The sequence below is a fragment of the Streptopelia decaocto genome (genome assembly GCF_964273445.1).
Source record: "Streptopelia decaocto genome assembly, chromosome: 7".
NCBI classification, from domain to species: Eukaryota; Metazoa; Chordata; class Aves; order Columbiformes; family Columbidae; genus Streptopelia; species Streptopelia decaocto.
This window is the reverse complement of record NC_138661.1, coordinates 62,768,165-62,786,904: the sequence shown is the minus strand read 5'-3', so window position 1 is coordinate 62,786,904 and position 18,740 is coordinate 62,768,165. Positions and strand designations below refer to the sequence as shown.

Below are 18,740 nucleotides of genomic sequence, written 5' to 3'. Positions count from 1 at the left end.
ACTGACTGCGACTGGAGAGGCTCCATCACCCCAAAACACTGTTATTTGTCCCTGAACTGGCTGAGCTATTCAGTCCCATGACCAACCTGATTTCAGATCCACCACCATCTCTCTAGCCCCTTTTCTAGTGACATTCTTGTGCTTCACCAAGACGTTTGAGCCAAGCGCAGAGTCTTTTATTACATGAGAATCGTCGCTCTCAACACGCTATAGAACATTTTCTATATGACAAGCTCCAGTTGGATGGTAAGTGAGAAGCTTTAAAGATCACAACCAACATTCTTCCAGAGGGAGGAAAGGCAAAAAAAAAAAAGCCAAAACCAAACACAAACAAACATGGTATAAGCAAATGCAGGTCTCAAAAGACAGCAAATTAAAAAATAAAATAACCCATGGCACATTGCCATACAGTTAAATAAGTGCTGTCTTTAAGCCTGAAGTTCAACAATGTGAAGTGGAACATCACCATTCTTTTTTAGTTGCCTCTTTTTTTATTATTATTTTTTGTCAGTAGTTGGACTGCTATTGCAAACACCTTCACAACATACAAAAAACAAATCTGTTTGTCATCCAGAATAAGGTCATGATTTTTTTTTTTTCCTTTTTCAATCTGATGGGAGTTTGAAAGTAAAAGAGAAACAGTAAAACTATGACAACAGCACCTTGACATTGTTTTAATTCCAACGCTATCAGAAGTTAAAAGCAGTAAACAGATATAATACTAACAGGAATAAAGATACTTACTGTCTAAAATGTAAACGGAATGTTTTGGTTCAATTTATTTTTCTGAAAGAGGACAGTTTATCATCAATTCACAATTGAAGCAGCATGCAATTCTATTCTTTTTTTTTTAAAACTTTTTATATTTTCAATTCTTGGCAACGGCGACAAACCACAATGTTATCGAGGAATGTAATGCAGACTTTTTTCTTTGCTTGTTTTCCCTTTTTTTTTTTTTTCTATTTTTTTTAGATTTTTTTTTAGACTTGTGCGCAAATGACTTTCGTTCCCTTTCGGGTCATGGATATGTTCAATAAATAGATTGTGGAACCACTGTACTGTATAAACTTCAGTTATACATGCAGTCCATAAAATTATTTTTTTTTTTACTGAATAATTTACCCTGTTATGTATATATACAAATAGATAATTTTTGTCTCAATATAATCTATACAACACAAATCCACTATCTTCCCCTTTTAATGGTTAATGTACATACACAGGAAGTGTCTATCCTTATAAAGCGCCAGCCGACTCTCTTTTTATTATCCATGGTGAGAGCTCTCACGTAAGACTGGGTAGTTCGGCACTGGGAGTTCCAGTGCCTCTTGTCTATGCCCCTGCAGCCCTCCTTCGTGTACCCCTTGGGGTTGCATTTGGTCTCGTAGAAGTATTGCTTCAGTTGGCCTTTGGGTACCGGGACTTTTTCCAGGACGGTGACGGTGGCCCCGGACATGTCCACTGCAGTCTTTTTCTCCGCCGCTGTCACCCACTCGCTTGTGCTGTCACACACGCTCAGTTCCCCGCGGCGAGCTGGGTCGGAGTGGCGCCGGACCCTCATGGACATGTTTGCAGCATCCAAGTAGTTTTTGTATTCCTCGAGCAGAAAGAGCAGCGGGGGTTCCAAAGGCACTTGACTGCTTAGCATGACGCGGGATGTGTACAAGTCTGCATCCTTGTTTTCCTCGCTGGGCTGGATGTCCTGGTCCTCGTCCAGAAGCTCCTCTATGACATGTTCAAAAGTGTCCGCCAGCGATGTCAATCCTCTCGAGCCAGCATTGGGCCCATTTAGGCTCTCAAGAGTCCCGTGGGTCCGCAGACCTGGGTAAGCCAAGCTGCCTTGTCCTCTTACACTAGCTTCTTTCATCGGGGCAGCTTTCATGCAACTGAAGTATGAGATAACCATAGTAAGGAAAAGGATGGTCATCACTCTTCTCACTTGGTGGAACTGTTAAGGACGAGAACAAGAAAAAGAAATAATTAACTTACAAGGGATGGAGTAATAAAAATTCATCTGAGTTGTCTTGCGACATTGTGCATTTTGTGCAGAGATCTGCTGCATGCAGCCGCAACTCATTACTGGTGATACAGCGCACAAGGGTGTCCTTTGATTTAGAATTTCAGATACAGCAGATGCCAAAGCTTAGGCAACATTGATACCAGGAAGTCAGAGCTCTTACGTGCCCAAGTCTTTCTGTAGCAAGTATTAGATACTATGCAGACTCTTTATTGACAGAGTACACCCATTTCAAGTAACAGCAAAAGCATAAGTGCTGTTTAGCAATGCAACATTTCAGCAGTAAAAGGCTGCTTCGCAAGTGTGAAAGGCAAGACTTCCATTTCAAGTGCAAATGCAAATATTTAATTTTTAAGATCTCTCTATGCCAAAAATATTTCATCATTCTATCCCCAAGAAACTGAACAGCACCAGGATAAATTACATTTGTATTTTGAAAGCAACCTTCAAAACCCAGGAAAAGGCCCTGCAAATTCTGAGGTCTCAGCAGGTCAATTTCTCATCTAAAAGTAGAAGGCATGTATGTATAAATACAGAGCAAGAAAATGGTCCAGGACAGTATGCTTGCTGCCACACTAAATTTGAGCTGGACATATTGCTTGCATCATATGAATGTGATGGGACATGAGTGATTACAGAGCTGGTAAGAGCTGTACTGACATGACAGCACCAGAACCACTGTACCGTTATTTCCCAGAGCCCCATATCACCTGTTCTCAAGCAGACAAAACATTATTTAAACCTAGTTAAAGCCCAGAGCCCAGCATGAAAACCATAAGTGCAACCAGCCCTATGGACATACTGAAACTGCCTGTTTCCCACATTCTGCCCCAACTTCTGGCCCATGTTTTGAGGCTTATGTGTATGCTTGGCTCTGTCCTGATGGAGTGAGAAGGAATAGCACCAAGAACATGTGCCAGTAAGAAAACTTCTCAACTTGCTTGTAACCAGCACATCCCATTCCCACCAGCACTCCCAACAGCCTGGACTGTTCCTTCCCAAGCACTTTGCTAAGTCTCTATAGACGGTACATTCCTTGGGGCAGGTTGAGGGAGGTGATTCTGCCCATCTGCTCTGGTGAGACCCCACCTGGAGTCCTGCATCCAACTCTGGAGCCCTCAGTACAGGACAGACATGGACCTGTTGGAGAAGGGCCAGAGGAGGCCACCAAGATGGTCAGAAGGCTGGAACAGCTCTGCTGTGAGGACGGGCTGAAAGAGTTGGGGTTGTTCAGCCTGGAGAAGAGAAGGCTCTAGGGAGACTTTATTGTGGCCTTTCAGTTCTTAAAAGGGGCCTGTAAGAAAGATGGGGACAGACTTTTTAGAAGGACCTATTGCAGCAGGACAAGGGGTGATGGTTTTAAACTAAAGGAGGGGAGGTTCAGGCTGGACATGAAGAAATTTTTTGCAGTGAGGGTGGTAACATACTAGGTGGTGGATGCCCCATCCCTGGAGACATCCCAGGCCAGGCTGGACAGGGCTCTGAGCAACCTGAGCTGGGTGAAAATGTCCCTGCTCATGGCAGGGGTGGCACTGGATAAGTTTTGAATGTCCCTTCCAACCCAAACTACCCTATGATTCTAGGATTGTTTCCCCCTCAAGTGCAGAGTACACACTTTAGGTACTATTACAACAAGACCCCCCAAATCCCTCAGTGACACAGAGCTATACTTTCTGTCTGATCCCAAGTGCTACTACAACATCCATCACGTCCAGTTGTTATTTTTTCCTCCTTCCGATCCCTGCTCTCACCAGCTCTGCTTGCTAGAAAGCAATGGCATTGTTCACATTTTTGAAGAAGCAGCTAATGCTTGTTTCAGAGCTTTTGAAGTTCATTCGGAAGTACCTCATACTTGGCAGCTCTCATTGGAGTAAATGCTATTTCTGTTTGCCAACAGGGTGCTATGCAAAAAGCCTTACTTCATCTCCTGCAAATACGCTGTGGGAAACTAGTACTCTTAAGACTTGAGCATGGAAAGACAATCTATCATAAAACATACAAAGAAAATGAAATATGTACTAGAAAGGCAGTGCCCAATTTGTACGTCTCAAAGTTTACTTAATGAAGTGGGGGGAGTGGGAAGTGTTTGGGTTTATGTCCACGCTCTCCTCACTCACGGTCCCCTGCTAAATAAAATTTTGGCTAAGAATCCTCTCTAACCCATCACAACTCTTCCTTCAACCCTCCATCTCTCTTCCTGTTTAGAAGTGTTATTGTGGCATAGATTTATTAAGATTAAACAAGCTGACATCTGTGACTCACAGGAACATAGTGTTTGCTCTAACCATGCAGAACATTAATATTTTGCAGATTTTTTCATCCTAAGATTTTTAAAACATTCTACAGGGCGTAATATCAGATTTCTTCCTCAAAGGGGATGAAGAGAAACACTACGGAGATGATTTACAACACAAGGAAGGAGGTTATCAGTCTTCCTCTATCAAACAAGGAGACAAGAGGGAGAAGAGGTGGTTCAGCTAGCATACAAACACAGAGCTAGTGGAACAAGCAACAGAAAAAACAATGCTCATAATCTGAGAGTTTTTTTATGTAAAACTTAAAAGGAAAAAAAAATCCCAAACACCCACATCACACTTTGTGACCACCAGAGCAGTGAACAGAACACAGATCTTCTGGCTTCTAATCAAGTTCCTGTTATTCTTATTAGAGCAGTACCCAGAGGTCCCAGCCAAAAGCTCGACTCTGGAGGACGGACTCTGTCTGAGCACACAGTACCCCAAAGGGCCTTCCAGGGTAAGAGAGGGAGGACACAACACAGAGAAGCTTGCACCCATCAGCTAAGTGCACCAGGTGGAAGCCAAACATTTATTTTCAGGTTGTACAGGTGACCAGAGGGATAAGAGAATTCCTGGGCCAGGCCACATCCTTCACTATGTCATCGGGGCTGTTTACCTCTCATGGTAGCAATGAACTTGAAGGGATGTGAAATGAATGGAATGGTGCTGTGCAACTTCATTCACATGGACATTTTTCTTACAGGGAAGAAGACAGAGGACAGAGAGGTGCAGAGAAACCTCACCAGTTGATTTCCATAAGCCCTCAGCATCCTCCACCAACAGCTGGTTGGCCACCAGATCTAACAGTACTGTATATCTCTCATGCAATTAATCTTTCCTTAATCAATTTTGCTTTCCATTTAGGAAGGAAACTACTGTCAAGCTTGATCAATTTACATCCCATCCAATGACATACAACCACTACTATTATCTGGGGCAGCGAGAAACAATGTACAAGTAGGCTCTGAAAACCAACAACTTTAAGACAGCCATTATCCACATAGTAGACTGATAATACACAAGAAAATGTGGCTGCCTAAAAGCCACCCCTCCTCCTCCTCCCATTTGTAACAGTAGAAGAGTATGTCACAGTAAGATTTAGCAGTGCAGACCCATGAAATATCACTACCGAGCAGATACAGACCAAACATCTACTGGTTTGTAAATGAGTCCCACACTAAGCCGAGCTCTGCAAGCAGGATGTGAAAAGATTCTTCTCTCTATCTTGACAGTGACTTGAGCAATATACACAGTCCTTGTCTTTGGCAGCAAAATGATATCAAGTGATTTAATATGAGGAAGTAGTATTTTAACACCTAGGAAATGTCTTCATTTCAGAGGCCACAGCAATTTCTAGTAGCAGCTGCTCAAAATCTACTAGTTTAACGTGCTATAGCAGCACAAGATTTAAATCTCATTCCACGAGTAGAAACACGCAACCTTTCTGCTACTGTTGAACTGAATTGAGAATGCACAGTTTATCTCTTACTTAGTGAAGCGGGACTAATATCCCAATGTAGCACCAAAAAGGTCATTGAAACATTTTGGATGGCAGCTTCCAGCCCTTTTCCTCTGCTCCCCAAATATCAAACCTTCATTATGTTGCAAAGATTAAAGATACTGCCTGTCCTGTTACAATACGTGCCTTGTAAACCCCAAACACTAACAGATTACGAGCATCCTTCCGATTACACGGCAGTGACCACGTCACCCCGTGTGGAAGCGGAACTGGGGTGGGAACGCGGGGGGGAAAAAGTTGCATTTTGCTGTTTTTCCAGCATCCTGTTACCAAGCAAGGTCCTGTCCCTTTCCGTGCCGGGCACATCCACCGCTACAAGGCCTTGCATGGAGATGCCCCAGCATTTCTGTGAACACCCATGCCTGATGCCACCCCTGGTAGACTAAACAACTATTTCTCATGGATGCTCATTTGTGCTGAGTATTTCTTAAATGGAACAACCTGGCTGATACTGTGTGTTCTGAGAGCATCAGGACAACAGAGTGTCAGAAAAAGCAAACTAGCAACAGCCACTTTTAGTCAGACATGCAACTAGAAAAATACAAAATAAAAAACCTCTCATGATACAGCCTCAAATTGCTCAGGTCACTGCTCCGAAACTTCTAGAAACAGCAACTAAAAGCTGCAGTCCTTTCCCACTCTTCCTGTTCAGGTACAACACCTGGCATAAAAGAGCAAAGACTTCTCTAGAAAAGGGAATCTTGGTTCAAATGCTGTCCCATAGACTGTTCTATACACTCACTAACTTGTGTAACATCGATATACGCTACTGTCCTTCAGACCTGGCCTGGTCTCCTTGAGACCTGGCCGTAAACTACTCCCTCAGGTCACATGAGATGTCTATCAGAAATCACATTTGAGACCAGCTTCCCCAATGTCATCCATTCTCAGGGCTGCAAGAACATCCTTCCTTCTCTCACACAGCACAGCAAAGCTGAAGCAATGAAAAGAGGTCACCCACCATGGACCAGATCTCAGGAAGACGTGACCTAGTTTGTACTTTACAGAAGTCCATACAATTACAGCTAGAATAAGGGCACATAATTGTGGCAGTCGTCTCCACTAATGGGAAGGAGGCTCGTTAAATGAAGGTCATGTCAATTATCTACAGCTAGTTTACATATGCAGTCAATTACCTAGCTGTAGTATTTATTTCAGTATTTGTATTTAATGAGGATTCACCGGTTAATTATTTTATTTCATTATTTTGTTATTTTAAGCAGAAATCTAGCAACTTAACAGGTTGTGTTTCCAGCAGAGAGACCTGAGGAACAGCTGTGACCACGTACTTGCCTCTCTGCATCCTGATATGTGCCATGAAAGTTGAAATAACTTTCAGCAGTGAATAGATTCATAATGCTTTAATCTCCAGAAAGGAATGTGAGGTAGAAGATAAAATTAGCAGCAAGAAGACATTCATTTTATCCCTTGCCATTTTCTAGGACCTTTATACAAAAGTTCAATTTACTAAATACTCCTGAATGGCACAGGCAGGAGTTCCTGCTCTACGCATCATTACCGGAGTGTGTGAACAGACACCAAAATAGGATGCATGTCAGCACATGATTTGCAAAGACTAAATGTACTGAGAACAAACAGTATTAACCTTTAACACATGCATAACTGGATGTCTGACGCACTCTGGTTACCCTTGCGGCTATTTATGCAGCAAACTATATAATTACTTGTTATTACTGAAAATAAAGTGCCCTCCCCCCTGATACACACACATGCACACCCACACCCAATTTGTATTCTTGTAAGCTGGTCCTTCATGTCAGGAAGAAAAAAAACATTTTATTTTTATTCTCATGTTAGTTTTCCCTGAGGTAATAAAATCTGTTTAGCCGTAATGCTGGAGATGGCAGAGACTAAGAACCATTTTGAAGACTAAGATAAATAGGTAGTTTGTAAACTACAATTTCTAACATGAGAAACTTGCTTTCATCTTATGTTACTAAATATTGCCTATGGTACAGCTTCTGAGAGCAAAGAAACTCCAGGAATGCCTATATTGGCTCTGGAGAAGTATTCATCTGTTTAAAGCACTACAAGGGGTTTTTTGGGTGTTCCAAGGTTTTATTGGACTCTCTCCCCAAGGCATGCAAAAAAACCAAACCCAAACAAAATAAAACAAAACAACAAAAAAAACCAAAGTCCTGTCAACCAGAGGAGGGAAAGAACTCAAAGAAAATAACAGTGAAATAATAATGCCATGACATTACACCCCCTGATCTTTCACAGAGTTATGTATCAGAGTTTCCTACAAACTTTCATCATACCTTCCTGGACACTCAAACAGCCATGCAAAGGGCACACTGGCTTCAAAGCTCCGAGAAAGAGAATTCAGCTGCTCTAATGGGCGCAGACCAGACAGTCTCCTCATTACAAGCATGCTTTTACTTAAATTGGCCAAGCGCAGGGCTGCAAGGAGTTCCCACTAGGATTTCTGTGGGATGGATCTCAGACCCGTTCTGCCCATACCGGGGAACGGGCAGGATGAATTTTGGCAGTATGTGCACTGAATGAATCGTGGGCCAGTCTCACAGATGGTATTGGAGCTTTCAGTGAGACAACACCCATAGAAGAGAACAGATGTGCACTATTTTTACCCTTTACCAATGGGAACCGATTGCTGGGCCAGTGGCACACAACCTGCCTTTCCAGCTGTTTGTACAGCGTCCCGCACACAGGACTTGCAATCTCTCCTGTAAACCAACTTGGCTCCAAAAGGGTGCTTGTATGCATGACACTACACATATCAAGCACAATATGCTTTAGCAAAACTCTTTTTTTGGCAAAATTTCACATTAAAATACCTAGGTATGCAATGAAAGTCATCCTCAAATAAAAGCGCTGCCAGCAGGTTTATTTTTGCTCATCAGGAGTATCGTGGGTAGGGTAACATGCCATCCACCTCTTGCCACGCCAGCAATACTGTACATTAGCGACACGACTTCCAAGCATTGGCAAATTCCAATTTCAAAATTGACTTCAAGGTTAGAAAACGGCATTAATCTGGTTTAGAGTACTTGTCAAGATACATTCATGCATTTGCTGTGTTCATTCAGAACTACTATTACGCAACCTCTGTGAAAGGAAAGTTCACCTGTAGAATCGGCTACCTAAAACTCCCCACAAAACAAGACAAACAACCACAAAACCATTTAATGAAACAATTACTCCATGCCAAGATCCTATCTGGTTCCTCCACGGGAGCGGATAATTACAGTTCTCTGAAATCATTTGCTTTGTTAGCCACTAGAGCTTTATGTAACGCTAATTCAACCTGTGAGTGGAAGAATGTCAGGGCAGAACCTCAGACCTTTGAGCAGCATCTGTGGTTTGTGCTCCAGTTCACTAGGGCTCTTTGATATGAAATACTGCACTGAATCGTCACAGGACTAAGCGATTCTGCCAAGTACACACATGAAGCTCCCACTGAAGTCAAGGATAATTGGCACCCCAGAGCAGGAACAGAACGGAGCATGTTGTGTGCAAACTAGCGTGACTTGGATCCCTTGTGCTGTGACATGTGTCCAGCAGCCCTGCAACAACCCAGAAGCTGCTGTACCAGTTGAGCTTGGATCTTACAAGTGCCTGTAAACTATTGAACAGCATGTAAAACATCCCACGCACCCATCGGTTCTGCTGCAAGTGGCAAGCTTCCTAGGACCTATAGAACATCATGCACTCAACGAGAATGTAAGTGAAGCTTAGCCAAGGAAAACCAATGGTTAAAAAGCATAAGCATCAGATGGAGCAGTCACCCATGGTTTGGGCAGGCAGCGCTTTCTCTAGAGAAAGGGAGGAGAGCAAGGGCTATACCCATTTATTGCAAGACTCTTACCTTTGCTGAGACCCTGACTGTGTGTGGCATTGCTGTATGCGAATACCTTGCTTTTAGCCATAGTCAGTCCCTTGAAATGAAGCAAATCTGTACGTTGTGATGTGCATGAACCAGAAACTGGAAATGCCTGTTGTCAGAGCCCTGACAGGTATTAACAATATGCCTGCATTTGCTAGTGGTGTTATCAGTCATCTTTTGGCTGCCCGCCCTCGAGTGCAGATTTCTCTCAACACATGCTCGGTCCAGTTGTTAGCACGGCATCTCCGTGGAAAGACTTTCCATGGATGGGGCAAGGGATAAAAGCTTACACTGAGGTACCAGAGCAGCTTCTGGGAGTATTCAAGTCCAAAGTTACACGGGAACAACCAGACCAGGAGCAGAAATTTCTAAGTTTGCAAAGCCACCTCAATCTACCTTACTAGAATAATGAGGAATTTGTATTTAACAAGGATGTACTCCACAGGAATCTAACCCACCTCACTGGGCAGCCAGCCCTGCATGTGCTCTGTTCTGACAACGGCTTTATCTTTGGAAATAACACTGTTGGAAAACTATGCCAATATATTAACTATATCGAAAACACTTTGGCAAGAAGCGCTCTTTCACCATTGATACTTTACTGTGACAATGCAGCACACCATCGATTTTAAAGCATTATAGTTTTCAGCTTCGTTTTCCACCTAAGTGGCTTCATGTTGCAACAAGACTTTTGCAATTGCTATGCCTGCTTCTCTATCCCTGATCTATCTTAAAAATTTGGGGGCCAACTTCGACTGGATTCAGTAGAGGGATACAAGTTTTACAGACAACAGTCCTTCCCCAGTCACATGCTGTAACTGGCATGCCAAGTAGCCACGACCCACCCAAATAAGCTCACCCGCTCCTCCATCCTTAGTCAGGAAAACACCAGCATTATGTGCTTACCTACTTACAACACTGTTACGTTGCTTTCATTTCACAAGCTCCATTGACAAAGAGGGTTTGGAATTACTAGAAGGGGTGAGGAGGTACATCTGGTGTCTGAAAACAAGCTTCATCAGTTGTGCTGCTCAAGGTACAAATGTTTAATGGAACATAAAGAAAAACCTACAGCCTTGCAGGAAAACAAATAATTTATCAAGCTCCTGCCTTCTCCCAGTTGTATAATGATGTAATTTCCTTCATAGGGGAGTATTACACTGCGATTCCTGTGAATTACATGGACACTGGGTCCTTCCTCTACTCCAAAATAGTTTACCTGCCTCATAACTTTCCATACTTGTCAGCCAATGTAACAATAGATTGTGGCATAATGGAAAACCATTTTCCCAACAACTGTTGGGGTTCAATGAAGCAGTAGGTTCCAGTGGACCCAATTTGGGTAGACACAGGCACTACCTGGTATAAATCCATAGTGGTCTATTCACAGATTTATCCCAGCCGTGAAGGTGGCCCAGTACTTAAGTGGTCATAAAATCCAATGGGGCAAACACCTTAACTACAGCCAATAGCTGTATCAGCACAAAATGTGACCTGTTTCAGCAAAACAGCTTCCTGACACTCAGGACTCTGGAGGGATACACGCGTATTTGGTAATAATTACACTTTAAAGACGAAGAAAAAAAGCTTTCTAGGTGTACAGACCAGCTCCTCCCTTCCCCCACCGACATAAGCACATAAATAGCCCAGACATGCCTATAAACAGAAGTATGCAAAATCCAGCCCAACACCACCTAAATTTCCTCCTTTCCACGCTTGGGTGTCTTGTTTCAGGCACACACCCCCCCACTGAAAATAAGTGGCTTTGCTGCCAGTGTACTGTTCTCCCTGTAAGAGCTCTTGAGCTCCAAAGGGTACATTTGTATACGGGATTTTGGTCATTAAATAAACACTTCTCTAGAAAAACTTCAATACCTGTCCCTTTACATAAGCAGATCCTACTGCCCCGCAGGGAAGGAGAGACTCTCTTCAGAGAGCTGGGGGTGGGAAAGAGAAAGTTAAAGCGAGAAACATTAAATTACCCAATTAGTCTGTTGAAAACAGCCAAGTGTTCTCCCTCTTTCAAATCTTGACACAACACTGCAGATTATCCTATTCAAAATCAAAAGCAGAGCTGTCTTATCAGAGATAATTAGTAGGTCTAGAGAGGAAAAAACACTGAGAAGTTGCAAGAGCAGAGAGACCTGGTACTTGTGCTGCTGTGACTCCCCACCTGCGCAACATTTCTTGGAGAACACACTATTAAAGCTTCCAACGTGCTTTGCAAATGCTTAATCTCAACATCCTTAGGTGAGGCGGAACCACATCCTATTTTCCTTCTGGGTAGGCTGAAGCCCACAAGGACACGTATAAACAACTTACCCAGACGGCACAGCAAGTCGCTGCTGAACCCCAGGAGCAGAGGGGAGCCCCCACTCCCGATCCAAACCTGCCTCAACCATATGTATCATTCACATATTTTGCAGATCTCTCTGTGGTAACTTAGATGTCTAACCCAGAAAAGAGGCAGGGCAGCTGATTAAAACCTTAGGGGTATTATTTTGAATACATATGCTAGCTCACTTCCATCTGTGTCGTTAATTAGTTCCTGACTGTAGGTTAGATGTAGGGCATGTTGTCACCAGCCTAAGGTGGGGTGGCAGGACCTCCTGCTATTGCCATATGGCTTTTTGTTTCTTCCTTCATTCTTCAGCTTTTAGCTTCATGCTTCTAATTTGTGGGCTCCACCATTATATAACAAAGAACAACAAGAAAAGCAAAATTAGTGTTAAAATAGAAACATTCTTCACCATTAAAAGCTCTAAGAGGTTTGATTTGAAATACAAAACCGCTTCCCATCTCCTCCAGAGAATGCTTTTACCCAGCAAATTCTACAGAGCAAATTTGCTATGAAATTCAGGAAAGACCTATTCCCACAGTGAACTACTACTGCACAAGTAGTTATTTACCAGCCCTACAAACAGACCAAGCAGCTGACCAAAGGTCAGCCTTACTTGGTATAAAACAGAGATGAGCAAGGCTATGCCTACTCATAATACAGACAGTGAGCCCTTAGAGGGGATGAAGCCAGTGTAGCAGCACCATCCCCATCAAAACCATGAAAGGAAAGAAGATGACTGGGTTCCAGTCTTTTTTTTCCCCCCCAGTACATCTCCACAGATGCATCTTTTTGCAAAAAATAAAAATGGCTCAGGATTGTCCTCAGCAAAACTACAGGTCACATTCTGAAGTATGTCTGAACTTGAATTACAAGATATGCAGAGTATCTGCAGTTCCCCTGCAGTCATTTTCTAGTGAGTACAACTGGAATACTAACAGGTCTGGTGCTGCTTTGCAACTGAAGACCTGCTCCAAAGTGTTTGATTTAGAGCAGACCTGGAACTTATTTATTGTGTTTTCTAGTTCTCATCACATAGCTGTCCTTCTGTTAGCTAGAGGCAGAGGAAATTATTTCAAGTATTTCCAAGCATAAGACTCTATAATTTTATTAACAGGTATAGGAATCAGAGCAAGGAAAAAATATACAACAATATCATATGTTGAACAAAACTGATTAAGAACCAGGTGATATAACTTCAGTCTTGAGGATTATGGAATTCAAGATGTCCCATCCAAGTTTGTCAAACTCAGAGGTAAACTTCTTTCAAGGTTTAGACCTCTGAGTAGTTTCTTCTTAAATCTTATCTCTGCCCACCCTTTTTTTTAATGGAAGCATGTGACATTGACTCACTTATCCTCTTGCAACATCTTTGCTCGTCATTAACATTCCTGCTACTTTCACAGTTACAATTGCAGAAAAGTTTTGCACTGGGGGCAGCAGATATGAACCATTAGTGCAAAATAGAGAGAAAAAAAGGACTTAGGAAGGCAACTTTGTTCTTTGTTTTAAGTTCAGATGCCAATCATTAGCTTTTAAGGTGAAAACTCATTTTCAAACGTTTATTTGCTAGTCATTACACAACATTTGTATTTGTGTGAGAAGATGTAAAGAAGCACTCCTTCCACCGCTCCATCGGCAGCAACTTGTCAATGCCACACAAGTAAATACCCTGTTGTCATAACAAGATGTCAAACATCCTTCCTTGCTTCCCATAAAATAAAACCAATCTTTCTTCACCAGTCTGCAGGACATTAGCTGCCAACAAAAAAAAAAATTAATCATGACATTGACATAAACTGTAATGTTTAATCTGGAAAAGCAAAAATGGAGAACTTCAGATGTGTTTATTTCTAGTTTTGGTTCGACCTATTATAAAGATAAAGGCCAGTCATGATGTTCAGCAGCAAATTCATACTTCACCACAGTTTCCTGGCATGGGTTCCGGTTAAGTTACCCTTGCCAGCTTGAACTTGTTAGTGGCTTTGCTTCTCCCTTGGACTCACTGGCTTTCAGTGCAAATTCTATCAAACACCATTTCTCTCTTGGCATTTATGGCTCAGTCAAACTGGATTATCAACTCAAAAGGAATGTAAATAGCAAGTGAAGATCCAAGTCTTAATGCAGGCAGCCAGCAGGCACAATTATCTAGAAATACCGCAAAACAAGTCCTGTCGCTCATCTCGAGAGTGCCCGTACGCTTCTGTAGTATGGTGACAGCAATGACTAAAGGGAGGCTGGTTTACTAATCCAGCCCTTGAATAAAGTTTAGATTTCATTTCTTTTTCATCTCAATATACCAAGTGCTGAACACTCACTGAGAGCCATGGCCACTGTAAAGAAGGGTAAACTGAACCATATGGATACTAAATGTTGCACCAAGCTCAGAAACTAAATGGCATAACGGACTAAGGAATCCAGAGATCACAACCTTTAATTCCTTGATCCAGACAAAACGGCACTTCTCCAGGAACTGTTACATTTAAAGAAAGCAGTGTTTTGATCATGTTAGATAAGGCATAACGTGCTAGAATTGGCACAAGATTATGCTTAACTCTCTTTTATAAGATACATACTACAGGATTCCAAAAAAACACTCTAGTCCTGTTCTTATTGTTACAGCCTTAACTGCTGCAACATGCTCTAAGTCTTTTGCCTGCTGAGTTAATAAAGAACATGTAACAGCATTTTGCTCAAGACTTCACCTAGTTCAATGCTTTTCCAGGCTCCTCCTGCTAAGCTACATGCACGCAAGGGACTACAAGCCTACCTGTCACCCAGTGCACATACTGGAGAGGCAGAACTTGGATGTGGAACTCCAGTGGGGCCAAGGGTAGTTTTCCAAACACTAATTTGGTCCAATGGCTCTCTCCTCATACACCTGCACATTTTACAGAAGGTCTGCAGTTGCCTCCTGACTTGAACAGCAAATGTCTCTATTTCTGTATCTCTGTCACAGCTCCTCAGTTTCCCCCAGGAAAACTACACATTAAGCACTTATCCCAGTATACATTATACTGACAGATTTATAGTATTTTAATAAATTATCAAAACCATCACCTGGACAGATATGCAGTACATGCCATCAACTAGTGGCTTGCATTTTCAAGGTTCTGCAAGAATGAAGTTCTCAGCTCCAACTGAAGTTCATGCATGTTGATATTTTATCCCACTGTGCATTTGATAGCCATAAGCTAGAAGTTATCATAAAACCCCCTGATACTCACTGTGTCTGTAAGAGTCAAACAGAAATAATTGCCCATGAGATTGAGTCCAGTGGGTAAAAAAGGCACATTGTTTCTCTTTATAAGCAGTTCCTCACAAATTAAATAGGGAACTGTGCTTATTCTCCTCTCTCAAATGCAGAGAAAGAACCTGCTACAGCCAGAAACATACAAATCAGAGGATGTGAGCTCAAAACAAAACAGGAAACTACGTCCTAAGAATGAAGGGGTGACATAAAAGCATATCCCATGTTGTTAGCTTTGAGGTAACAAATACTCACATATCCAGATTAACTTTGATACTTTATTCTGAAATTGGGAAAAATCTTGGATTTAGTGAAGCCAAGCTAAAGGCTGCTGAGTTGATACATTATGAAAATCAAAATTTATTTTCTAATCCACCAAATATCTACTACAGGACATCCCCTACCCAGCAGTCTTCAATCCTAGGGTGGGAGAACATCCCCCCAACCTGACCAAAATCCTTGAGGGACCACTTCTACATTGCATTGTTTTGGTGCAAGCTTTTGGACACGCTATCAAGTCTCACCTACAGCTGTAACAAGCCAGGATAAATTTGACGTACAAATAGTTCTTTAGGTGTCATCTGAAGTTCAGTTAGCACATGACTTTCTGAAAGCAATCCTTCTTGTTCAACTCTTTGAGCCTCACAAGGACAACTCTACAAAGATTAGTTACCTGCATGGCTAGAAAAGGATTCGCAGGTACCACCTCAGTTATAGGGTTAAATAAAGCCCGCATGCATACACTAAACTTAATGCTGTGAGTAAGAACGATCTGGATTAGCAGCCTCGCTTAGTTTAATTGTCCGGCCCCGCTTGCCAGAGCCAGGCACAGCAGCGTGTTTGGGTCGTGCATCTCTAGGTGGCAGTAGCTGCTCAGATTTTGAGATACCAGCAGATGCTTATCTCAAATTTAGCGACCAGTATTCCTCCCATCCTCCTAGACTTGCCTTTCCTAATTTGAAATGTGACCCCCTCCCCCATTTCTTCATAATTTATAGTAGTCTGAAGTTGAGTCACAAGGATTTCTGCATTTTCCTAACCAAGTACACAAGAAAAAGAAATGAACTGCCAAAGTATTGAGGTAATTTATAGCGTAAAGCACTGAGAGCTTCTAGTCGATCAAAGGACTCGGAGAAACAAACATAAGAACAATCATGCCTTCTGTTCTGTACAAATGCCACGGCCAGAAATAACTGTCCTAATTAACTGGTTTCGAAAAATGACTTCTCTGAAAGATACAATATTCTTACCAAGGAAAGTATACAACTGCTACAGCCTTATGGCAGCTGTCACCGGGGCATGAAAATTCACTAAATGAAGTTTCCTTTTGCTTCCTCCAGTTGTCCATGGTACTCATCTTCAGACAGCTGGATCCATTCGTGATGCCTAAATTATGCTGTAATGGGACGTTCTGCTACCACCAGTATCAGTGTTACTAAAGGATTACAATCACGTCAAATCAGCATCATCCCAGCCAACCCTCTGTTAATGATTTATAAAGGGTAGAAATTGCGCCTGAGATGAGGTTGGTTTTTTTTTTTTTTTTTTGGTAAGACTGTTTCCTACTCAGTCAAGTCCACAGCATCTTCAATATTTCAGACTGTTCCATGTTGACTGTTACTTTTGGGTTTAATAGTTGAACTCCACCAGTCTATAGCTGCTTGATAATTAGGTCCTGGATGTTGAAAAGGGGAAAAATATGAGCCTGAGCCTGACCCTGCAGATCACCCACATTTTATAAATATGACTGTTCGTCCTCTTCTGCGTGGACAACTCCTGCAAGCAGTGCTCCTCATTGGACTGCTCAGAGCCTAGAACTGTAAGCAACACAGCCAACAAAAGATTACATCAGAGGACACAGGCCAGTGTTATGGCTGCCCAATTAACTCAAACACGTATTTCCAAAATTAAAGTATTTTACTCTTCTGGTATTGTATATTCTCGTGTTTCCAAATCAAGTAGCATAAGGATTTATGTTGAAAAAACTTAAGTTTGAGGCACTATAGCAAAGTTGCCAGTACGTACTGCATAGCAAAATCTGTTATTTATTGTTTGTATCACAAAGGTGCTGAGGAGTCCTCGTCAGGTACCAGGAACAGAAAAACAGGCAAGATGATCTCTGCCCCAAACAACTTACAGTCCAAGATGAGACTGAATAATAGGTATGGATAAGGAAGGGAAACAGGTTTGTGAGCTGACAGCCAGGGGGCACAGCCCCGTCCCAGCTTGTGCATCAGGCAGCTTGCTCAGCACACACCTGTACACCTTCCTAATGGTGCATCACGGGGAACAAGGGAGTTGTTACACCCAGCTCCTTCCCAGCGGGAACTTCAGGCAGTAGGTTATTGAGTTACCACTTCATTTTGGCAATACACAAAAACAGCTGAGCTTTGGTGCTTTTAAAAGCTTCCTCTTAAAGGGTGTTCACAGCTAAGCATTACAAAGAACGCCAGTATATGAACTGATCTGAGAAATGATTGAGAGTTTCCTAATTAAGCGGTGTTTTAGCTATTTAGGAGGAACCAAGCGCTCACAACATATGCTTGAAAACAGGTCAAGACAAGTTAGCAATTAACCTATTAAAAGCATATATCCTCTTCTAGTGGAGCCTCCGCCAATTCACACAATGCCTAACGTGAGCTTTCTAGTGTAAAAACCACCAGGACATAGGCACAGGGCGCATTCTTAGAACATTTCAGCCTTTTACACAAACCAGGAAGGCAGACAGGAGAAGTGTGGGTTTTGTTTGTTTGTTTAATAGGACCACACATTACACAATTTACTCTGAGTTGTTTCTCGTTTTCATGCACCCATAGAAGAGATTAGAGGGTCTCCACTTGCAAAGCTTCTTGTAACCTGCTTTTATACCTGCACCCAGGCAGAAAACTATTATCTGAGCTAGACATGCAGCTTCTTGTGTTTTCCTCACTGTAACAGCAGAGTAACAGTTCCAGAAAGTGCTACAGGTACTGCAAGGACTTTTAACTGCAGCTATTTTCAGCTCAGCATTGTCACTATATGCAAAGCTTTTAAGCAAAAGCACGGATCCTTATTTTCCACTATGTTCTTTCACATTTTAATGAGTCTTTAAAATCCTTCGCATCTGTGCACTATGTTTCATAGTATTCCAGCATATTGTAGTACTCCCATAGCACTACACTACAACCCAATGCCTTTGTGTTTAAAAGCATGCGGCTTGAAATTAAACTTCTTTTTAGTTTAGCCTTACTCACTCCAAGATAAAAGTCCTACCCCATTTTCCTCCACTGTTGTATCTGGATTATTGAGATAAATTGTTCTTGATCCTTCTGACCCGATTTACCCTGATTTCACAGCCACATAACAACAGGATCTACCCTGCAGCTCCAGCAAGCAGAGAGCACTGGCAGTGTGAACAGAAGGCGTGCTACTTACAAATGGGTTTTCCCAGCCGAGGTTCAGTGAAGCTGAA

The 18,740-nt window shown here is 42.2% G+C and overlaps 1 protein-coding gene across 1 annotated transcript; it reads right to left on the bottom strand.

The window, feature by feature from the left end:
• Nucleotides 1–1,186: 1,186 nt before the first annotated feature.
• Nucleotides 1,187–1,942, bottom strand: BDNF (brain derived neurotrophic factor; the record flags this gene model as incomplete). The annotated part of the gene is made up of 1 exon (XM_082058058.1): nucleotides 1,187–1,942. Exon 1 carries the CDS (start codon nucleotides 1,925–1,927, stop codon nucleotides 1,187–1,189), a length of 741 nt encoding a protein of 246 aa, XP_081914184.1. The 5' UTR covers nucleotides 1,928–1,942.
• Nucleotides 1,943–18,740: the final 16,798 nt, after the last annotated feature.